Source organism: Condylostylus longicornis, unplaced genomic scaffold (assembly GCF_029603195.1).
Source record: "Condylostylus longicornis isolate FDR11 unplaced genomic scaffold, ASM2960319v2 ptg000084l, whole genome shotgun sequence".
Lineage (NCBI taxonomy): Eukaryota > Metazoa > Arthropoda > Insecta > Diptera > Dolichopodidae > Condylostylus > Condylostylus longicornis.
The window spans coordinates 6,881,360-6,892,164 of record NW_026578052.1 but is presented as its reverse complement, the minus strand read 5'-3'; the positions used below and the strand labels follow the sequence as shown (position 1 = coordinate 6,892,164).

Below are 10,805 nucleotides of genomic sequence, written 5' to 3'. Positions count from 1 at the left end.
TCAAAATTCCTTACTTAATTTCGATTTTGTAGGAACTTTTTACTTATTTTCGAGTATTGAAATCCATTAAAACTTCAATTTTGTTTTTCTGTTCTGTTCATTTGAAATCACAGATTTGTAAATAGTCCGGTTCCGGTTCACAAGAAAATTTACAGAAGAATACCCAATAGTTTGGTTTTTTATTTCAATTTCATGCACACAACAGCTGAGCACTTCAGAATTACTTATACTTATATTAATTTTGTGCAAAGTGCAAATGGTCACTTTAAAAAATATATAACTTTAAATAATTCAACATAATATTAAAATTTTAGTGGAAACGTGCTGTAATTTTTTAGTTTTATTAATAGAATTAAATTAGTCATGTTTCAATGCAATTGTAATGTACATACCAAATTTTGTTTTTCATTCTGATCAATTAGTTTTTCAGTTATTACCGCCTCAACTTTCTTTCGGTTTTAACTTTCGGTGCTATTTGAGAATAAGTATATTATACCAATAGGTATACCTACTTACCTAACCAATTAATATTAAAAAAGTTTTAAAGTAGCCTATTATGGTAATTAGTTTTTACATGCGTATGCATAATGAATTAATTCAAGTACATAATGAAATATAAAAAATATAAAACATTAAAAGAAATGCTTCTCCACTTCAAAAAAATTTGAAATCAAAATTTATTAATTTTTAAACAAGTTTAATATGGTACATAGTGTACCTAATTGTCTTTAAGTTCATTGAGGGCAATTCGAAACTGAGTGATCGCACCTATCTAGCTCTTGCGATCGTAAGATAAGTGAGATTCAATTAGTTTCGCAGTTTTCGTGTACCAGGAATTTCAAATTAAAAAATTTATGTATAATAAACTGTAATGCTTTTTTTTTATTATTTAACAATAATAATTTACAAAAGAAATTTATTTTAATTTTTAAATAATATTTAATTTTTTTTTAAATTAATACAAAAATTAATTTAATAAATAAATATTTAAATACTTTAATTTTATTCTAATTTCATACAGAATGTATTAGAAGTTTTAATTTCAAATCCATAATGTACAAATTAACATAAATAATTTATCAATGAAAAAATAAACATAAATATATAAATTAAATTTTGTTTTCAATTATAAATTAATTAAAATATATGCGATGTAATTTAAATATAGTAAATAAATAAATAAATAAATAAATAAATAAAAATTTAAATTTAACTTAAAATTTTAATTTATTTTTCAGCTACAAATAATAAACTTTCTGGAACAAAAGTCGATTTCTTCATTATTATTTTTTTTAGACCTTTTGATTTCTAAAGACTAGTTTCAATATTGGTTGTTGATTTTATATTATAAGAATTATAATTTAATCATTTCATAATAAAGAAAATAACTTTTGTTCTTTAATAATTAATTAAATTTGCTTTGTAAAGGAATTTTTTAATTTTTTTACATACACAGACACTAACATCCATTTTAAATTTGAATGAAATTTCAATATTATTCCAAAATATTTACTGATTTTAAAATCTTAGAACAAAATAATATTGTAACAATAAAAATAGAGGAACCGTAATCATGAAATTTGGTTTGATTGGCTAAATTATCAGTTAATAAATTTTCACTTTGTTAAAAATTAGAAAAATTGATTATCTCATTAATGAACGTACGACTTTAGCAAAGCACACAAAACCCGAATGGGCAATACAGCGGTTTTTGTATTCATATATCATGATTGTTTATTTCAAGCCCTTAAACGAATACCATAGTGTATATGCAATTGACATCCATTACGCTAAGTCGAATTGTAAAATGGTAAAATAACTGATGACATTCAATATTTCTGTTTGAGCTCAATTGTAATCTTCCAATTTTTTAAGCAAATTTAATTTTTTTAAACTATTCAATTACTTTAGTATATCTAGCCGGAATACAAATTGCATTTTACAAAATAATAATTTTATATTTTAATTTTTAACCTAATTAATTAAATTTTACCTAAAACAGAAAAGTAATTTTTAATTTTTTTGTACAATTTTGTTAATAAATTTAAAATTTGTTTATTTTTTTACTTTTAGAAGCTCTAAAATTTTTAATAACTTTCATTTAAATTTTTTTTTGGTTATATGCCACTATTTCAGTGATTTTTAATTTTTTTTTAATATTATTATAAAAATTTGTAAAATGTTGTTAATGTTAAAATTTTTAGCCTTCCAAAATTTAACCTTTATATTTTTAAACTACCGTAATAATAAAAAATATATAAATAATAATTATTTAATTAAAAATTAATATTTGTATATGTGTTTTTGTATATGTTTTGTGTAATATGTAATTGGTATGTTTGTATGTGTTGTCTTTGTTTTTTTGTTTTGAAACTGCATTTCGTTCCAATTTTTTTTTTTTTAATAATAACTTGGCAATTGACTTGAATATGCAAGATATGATGGATCGGAATTATATGCTCCAGCTGAAAAATGTTCAGCATTATTAGTATATACTGGACTGTTACCATAACTTGTGCTACTATTCTCTTCAGATGGTGGGAATGATTTTGCTTCACGTTTTTTTTCACCAAGTGAACGTTTCCAATATCCAGAATTTGATGATGGTCCGGTACCAGCTGTCCAATCATCGCCAGATGCAATATTACCATGATCTTCGTAATGATGCTGATGATGTGCATGTTCATAATAGATAACCTGCCATTAGAGAGATTTATTCTTTGAAATTAAAAAGAAATAGACAGCAGACCAAAGACACCATATAGTGTTGTGTATTGTATAAAATGTTTTTGTTTTGTGTGTGTGTGTGTAAGGATGTGTAAATATAAGAACATGTCATTATATAAGTTTATAATTGTTACGTTTCTTATGTTAGCTGTATTATGTTATATAATGTATTTGAAGTGTTTGTGTTTTTAATTTCTTTAGTTAATAAATGTCAGTTGTCATAATGTCAAACCAGTTAAAATAAAATAATAATAAAATTTTTGTTATTTAGAAAAATGAAAAATTGAAAATTAATAACAAGCAAAATCAAAAATTGAAACAAAAAATTAAACAACATGTAGATGAATTAAAGGTGATGCAGGGGGGGAAGAGACAATCTTAAAAATCTAATTATAGGGATGCTTGGTATATAAGATTTGATAACGACATGGTTTGCACTGCAAAAATTTGTTAAGGTATTCAATTCACTTATTATTTTAAGTTAAAAACAAACGAAACCATACTCCAGGGTATAAAAGGTGTTTGCGTTATAAAACCACTCCAGGATATTCAAATTGTACCAAAGGTAAAATCAAACAAAATAAATGCAAGTTTATAATATCAATTAAAAGAAATAAAAATTTTTTGATTTATACAAAAATGCAGAATAAAATATGCAATTGAGAATGGAATGAAATTGTAACAATAATAAAGCTATTCGCCCTATATTTATTAGGAAATTACTTTACATAATTACTCTATTTTATTTATTAAATTTTAATTTATTAAAGAGTTAGTAGAAACTATTATTGTTATCAAAAATATTCAAGTTACTCTAATTATTAAAGAAACTTTACATGAACCTTTTTTTAAAAGCATGTAAACACAAGTACCAAAGCAAGAAAATCAGGAATAATTCACTTTTAAAGAGTTGATAATTGAAGCTTACAAAAGGAATTACGTCAAGTGCTCATAAAAGAGCTGAGAAAATTTTGAATTAAAAGAACACAGAAATATACAGAAACTTATGTTGTTACACACAAATAAAAGCTGCAAATGATCTTTTTAATAAATTTTTAACAAAATTACTTTGAATGAGGCTGTTAATAACATAACAATAAAATTAAAATGATTCATACATGTCAGGAAATTAGTAAAATTTTTTCAAATTAAATTTATTTTAGAAAACATTTATGTATTATTTCTAACATAATGCGTTATAGGAACTTTAAGAATTCCATTATGTAGAAGAGCAGGTAAAATGAATGAACCAAAAATTGAATTATTTTCTTGAAATGCACTTTGTGTTAGACCAGTTGCAGATACAACATTCAATAATCTATCTTGAGCATTTTCAAGATTGTCAATTTTAATAAAATTATGATTGTCGAATTCAATGTAATCATCATCCTGTAAAATAAAATTTGTAATGCATTGAAATTTATTTTTAATTTTAATGGAGCCTCTTAAAAACATAAGCAAAACATATAAATTTAATCACAAATAAATTAATTATTCAGCAATAATAAATTGGTTAATTTATATTAAATGCTCATTTACAATAATGCTAGACTGCGAGATGAAACAGAATAATTACACTTGTAAAACTTTTGTAGCCGAATTTCCAACACCATGCGGCTTAATGTAGATTTTTAATAATAATAATATTTAAAAACAATATGTTTTTGGTCACGCTTGGTAGTTTGAAGGAGTTTTAAAAGAAAAGAAATAAGAATTGAAGAAAATGTTAATGTTAGGTTGCTAAAGCTAACCCCGTTTATATAATCTCATTAAATTTTATATGAAGAATTTCTTATCAAATAGTTTGCCCCCTAATATCATAATGTTTAACCGAATTTCTTTTAATAAAGCATAGTGGGAAAGGTAAACAATAAAATAATTTAAAAATTAGTTTTAATTTTGTTTTATAGACGATTATTAGTGCAAATTATTAATTAAAATAATTAAATAGATTGAAAGGTGTGGGAAAGGGTCAGAAAAATATTTTGTATATTTACAACAAGAAGTTTGAGAAATAGTGACAAAAAACACACATAATCGGAATTATAAATGAATTCAAAAGAGAATAATGTTCCGAAGACCTAGTTCCAAAATTTGTTTTAAAAGAAAAAAAAATGCAATTTGTTTCGAAATCATCCTATAAAAATAAAATTAAAAATCTATAATGACTTTTTAAAAATTATAGAATTTTTGTTAATTTAAGATTAAAACGCGATTAAATTTTCAAAAAAAAAAAAAATCATTTTCCAATCCAAAATTAAATACTTTTTTTTTTACAAAAAATTCGTGTAAACACTTAAATAAAAATAAACAAAAATAACATTTTTAGTTTCTTACAACATATTACACATAGGAAACTTATTAATTCATATAATAATTCAGTCATATATAACGTGCTGAAAATGGTGCAAATAATTAATAATTTTTTTTTAATAAAACATTTAAATTAGCAGTTAATTAATATTATTAAATTTTTATAATTAATATTAAATTTGTTTTTATAAAAAAGAGAAATATGTTGACAAACCAACATGTTTGAGATTAAAATATAAAGAAATTTTAAAAATAAAATTATTAACATTAATTTTAAATAATTGAAGACCAATTGTACATAATTTACATTAAAAAATTAATAAAAATTTATATTATATTTTTTTTTTAAATAAATGTACAATAAAATATAGAATTATTATTCAGGTGAGAGGGGGAACAGAGAAGTGAAAAACAAAATTAAAGAATTAGAGAACTATTTCTGAAAATTAAATCAATATTTTTTTTTTTTGTTTTATATAAAATTATTAAATAATATTCATACCTTTTGTGGTACACCACCTCTTCTAATATCAATCCAAAATCTAGCTATATTTATAATTAAACCAACTAATGCAATCGCAAAGAATTTAACTTGTAAATGAGCTGATAAAATTTTCAATAACAATTCAATTTTCCCTTTGATAATTGTTCCGATTAACATAAGTTTCATAAGAGCCTTCTTCTTCTTCTTTTTACCGCGACCCACTATATTTTTTTTTTTTATTTGTTTTTCATAAAATATGAAATATTTATTAAAAGAGAAAAGGATAAAATTGATTAGAAAATATAATTTTTTTTTAATTTTAAATAAATTTAATAAATTTTTTGAATTTTGATTTTATTGTGAATGTATTTTAGTTTATTTTATTTATTCCTTTTGTTTTTTTTTAAAGCGCATTGATTATTTATCAAAAATTAATTAAAATTCCAAATAATTCTAGATTGCAGAAATTCTAGTGTTTGTTATTACCAAACGAATAAATTACTTAGTCACGAGGTAAACGAATAAATCTAGATTTAAAATTAATTTTAAAATTTAGTCAAAACTTTCATCGAATGAACGGCAAAATCTTCATCATTGAAGAAAAGTACGAGTTCGAACACGAAATGAACAATGACGTGTATTGGTTTTAGCTGTCAGTTTTTCGTGTTTTCGAATTAAAACGAAAAAATTTTCATTTTAGAATTATTTGTCAATATTTGCACTTTTTTTTCGCAAAAACAAAAAGAAAAAAATTTTTATAAACTTAAATTGTGTAAAAATTTTGCATAAAAATAAAAAACAAAATATAAAAACAAAAAATTAAATATAAAACCAAACGTCAAAATAACGTCTTCGAAAATTTCAACACACAAACACTAAAGCCAATGTTATATCAATCCTTTTTTTTTTTTTTGCATTATAATTGAACTCTCCAATTATAAATTTTGTATAAATCTTCATAATTTTCTATAATTAAAATATTAAATAATATTAGTTTAAAAAAATACACACTGTTAAAGCTGTTAAAATGCCAAAAACAAATTTTTTTTAATGAAAAACATTTAAAGCCAAAATATGATCTAAATGAGAAAAAAAAAATTATTATTAAACAACGGTTGGTTTTCTAAAATTTAAAGTAAGAAAACAAAAATTAAAACAAAAAATAATTCGTGGTGAGTTTAAGTGCAGAAAAGCTTTGAAAGAAAGTTGAAATCGAATTTTTTTTTTTCAATATTATCTTAGCCACAAACCATTGAATTTTTTTTAGAAATCGAAAATTAAATTTAAAAGCTCAACTACAATTTACTTGAAATTTAAGTTTTTTGTTCAACTCTTCTAATTTTTTAATTTTTAACGAAAATGTGCTTTTGATGGTTGAAATTGGTTAAATAATTGTTCAAATATTTTTAACATAACGGATAAGAATTCAAGATGAGACAATTTTGAAAAACAGATTAAATTTACTTTTTTAAAGTATTCACTTCTTTAAATTTTTCAATATCATTATAAGTGATTTAGCTTAAAAATCGATAACGAAATGCGTTTTAATCCTGGAATACGAAAAATTATCAGAAAACGATAAGCACTTCAAAAAATCAGAGTGTGAATCAAAGACTACAAAATCACTTCGATTTTTCTTTGGTTCTGTAATTGTAACCAAAGCATTCTAATATCTGCACTTAATAAAAATCAAAAAAAAAAAAAATAAGAAAATTAAAATAAAATGAAAATTAAAATGTGTAGTGTAAAAATGAAAAAAGTGATTAATGCCAAAAAAGAAATATTAAATTAAAAAGCGCAAAATCCACACCGAACACACCTCCTATACTTCTACCATTATTAATAGAACTCAGCCCATGAGTATGCGGTATTCCGCTAACACCTGAATCCAGAAGATCCTCAAGAAAACTTAGTGCACTTGTGCCAATTTCACTATTTTGATGGAAAAAAGACATTAAACTGCCGCCATGACCACCACCTAATAATCCTCCATGTCCACCGAACGGTCGTTTCTTCTTCTTCTTCAATTTATGTCCAATTTTATGACCAATAAGATTACTAAGATGACCACCGCCATGACCGCCATGACCACCACCACCGTGACCACCTAAACTTATTCCATGTTGTGGTTTTTGTGACTGTACTAAAACTAAAGCTGGTTGAAGATGACTAATTTGTCCTTTTTTTTTTAATTCTTCGGCTTGTTTTTTTTGTATTTGATTTTTATTATCAGTTTTTGTTTTTGAATTTTTATTTATAACATTTTCTTCTACATCATCATCATCGTCATCATTTTCATCTTCATCATCGTCATCATCATCCTCTTCATCATCGTAATCATTTCTTTCACGACCCATCACACTACAAAGAAGGTTTATAAGAATTTTTCAAATTCTTTTTCTTGTTTCTATAAATGGGCTCAATTTACGTTTATAGGTTGGTTTACGACTTTTAATAGGTTGGTACTTACACATCTGCAGTTTGTTCAACAAAATTTTGGATAAAATTTGTTCCGATTTCTATTTTCTTCAATATTGTAGATGGTTTCTCTTTAACATCAGATGAACTAAATCCTCGTTGCAACAAAGTGGTGTTCAATTCACGATCAGCTTCAGCTATTTAAAAAAAAAATAATTAAAAAACTTCAAATTTTAAATCATATGAATATTTTGTATTTATTTGCTTTGTTAAGATGAGGCGTTAAAAATTCATGTAAGTGTTACCGTGTTTCTTTTCTTTTTAAAAAAGAAGTGTTCACACTTACTGTAATTAAATTTGGGTCAGAAACCATTTAAAGAAGCGTTTACATGTCAATTAAAGATTGACAATCATGATTGCAATTGATGAAGATTAATGAGAATTAACGTTTACATTGCAATTGATCTTTGTCAATCTTTCTAGATCCACTTTAAATTTCAGAACCTAAAAAACTACCATTATATTAACAAATAACAAATCCCAACAAAAAATGTTTAAAAACCTCCGAAATTTTGACAACGACGACTTAAATTTATCTTCAAGGCGTATATTTTGACAGCAAACAGATTCAAAACTGGAAAATAAAACAATTTTAAAGTGCTGCTTTAAAATTGTATCTTTATTTAATTCACCTACATGCGAATGAATTAAAGCGAATTTTTTTTTTAAGCTGCGGTTTAAGTTTTGAAGCTCGTCTTTGATTGTAGTTATGATTGTAGTTCGCTTTATGATTGTCAAAGTTAAATAGAATTTACTCACTATCTTGATATGAAAATGTTGATATTTTAAATAAAAACTATACTTTTTAAACACTAAAAATCACAAATATTAATTCATAAATGGATCGTGGAAGTTGGTTGGTTTGTTAATATTTTAATCTTTTCTCATTTTTCTTATTAAATTGAATTTATTAAACGAAATTATTAAGAAAATTATTTTATTGAATTTATAATGAGTGATGAATCTCTTTTTATTTTATTTTAACAACTAAGATATAAAATTTACAATAAAAAATGGAAATTTTTACCATAAATAGCGAAAATAATTATAATTTTCTCAGGAATTAAGAAATAAAAAGAAATATAGAAAAAATCTTTGCATTGAAAGGAAAAATCGCTATGCGGGAAAAATGCGCATCAAACAATTTTGACTTGTTAAAATTCATTAAAATCCAATATCATCTGCAGTTACCATATATTTTTCATGTTAAATAAATTAAATTAAATATTTTAAATATGTGCATATATATGTGTATATATATATTAACCATAAATGTGTACATTTTGTTATACCAGATGGTGTATAAAGGTGTAAATCTTAATGTAAAAACCAATCAAAAATTCCAAAAAAGTGTAGAAAAATAATTTCACTATTTCCATTATGAGACTTCATTAGTTGCGGTATAGAAAAGCAAGTTTTTCTTTTCTTTTTTTGATTTAATTTTAAAAAACGGATGCATTTTTAAATTTATTTCTTCTTAAGAGTATCTTGCAATCCAACTTTACAAGGAATATAGAAGATTTTCTTTAGAAATAAAAGAAATTTGCCTTAATTTTTTGTTGTCCTAATTTTGACACTCCTCTTATATAGTAATAGGTAAATTAAATGAGAATTTTTATTATTTCTGTTTACGTAAAAATTAATGTTATCTACATTACAACTAATTAATAGTAGTGAACAAAATTTTAAGAAATGGAACATAAATTCCTTTCCACGCCAGCTAAATGTGCCTAAATGGCAGAAAAAACCTAGAAAATATTTTCGAAAGCACATTTATTGAACATTTTTCTAACAAAATTTTGTGCTACTACAAGGTTCGTTGGCTAAAATTTAAAGATGCTATTATACTTTTCCTATGGTCCCGGGTTCGAAACTCAAATTTCGATATGAACTCGTTCATGCCAGCACTATGAAATTTTTAGATTCGAAACCCCACTTTATAGGTTGAGTCTACACTACAAAATTTGATTAAAACCATCTCAAGTTTTTCATTCCTTAAAAGTTTCAACTAAATTATTTATTACAAGAAACTCTCAATATGAATATATAATATTTATTTTAAATATATTTTTGCAGCTAGTTTGTTTTTTAAATCCATTAACAACAATAAATTGCATTCATTGCCGGAAATTTTTTTCAACTTCATTTAAAATTTCACTCCAATTGCAAATACATGCCACACCTTTCTGTTGTGTCCTATATTTTGTAAGAGATTTTAAAGATTTCATCCAATTTCCGTTTTGTTTTTTTTTTCAATGCACCCTTTAAAGACAATGTTTTCTTGCTATAATAAAGTTGTATGAAAGTGTATGATACTCAATATTAATTGACCTGAGAGCATTTTTTTTGTTAAACTTTGTTACTTCAACAAAATAGAAAATGTTGCGTTTAAAATTATTAGTACATAGTTGGATTCTATTAAGAAATTATGATCGTGCTGCTTAATGAGATAATGAGGTGATTATTGTTCTGCTTTCCTTTAATAATATCAATTTAGTGCTAACTTTTGCAACCTTCTTAAGTTTAAACGAGTTTATAATGAACTAGTTCAAAAACTCTACCTAAATTCGGATATTCATGATCATTTTAAATTTCAGTGAGATAACTGTTTCATCTATACCGTTTGGCAACACATGTACATATATAGAAAAAATTGAAATCAAATTTTCTGTTAAAACTTCGTGGGCATATAAACAAATTTTATTTTTTTTTACTTAGTCATTATCTAATAACGGATCTATTACAACAAAATAATAATTTTCCACAGACTATATCGAATTTATTAATTGAAAAAGCGAATAGC

At 23.9% G+C, this 10,805-nt stretch overlaps 1 protein-coding gene across 1 annotated transcript in view; it reads right to left on the bottom strand.

Annotated features, from left to right (window-relative positions):
- Positions 1-2,255: 2,255 nt before the first annotated feature.
- LOC129613611 (uncharacterized) overlaps positions 2,256-10,805 on the bottom strand; it is a 46,140-nt gene continuing 37,590 nt past the window's right edge. Inside the window, exons 3-6 of the mRNA XM_055527741.1 lie at positions 7,995-8,139; positions 7,344-7,885; positions 5,543-5,745; positions 2,256-2,667 (exon numbers count right to left, since the gene is read on the bottom strand). Coding sequence (XP_055383716.1) covers positions 2,401-2,667; positions 5,543-5,745; positions 7,344-7,885; positions 7,995-8,139 — 1,157 coding nt within the window. The 3' untranslated portion in view covers positions 2,256-2,400. The remainder of the gene's footprint in view (positions 2,668-5,542; positions 5,746-7,343; positions 7,886-7,994; positions 8,140-10,805) is intronic.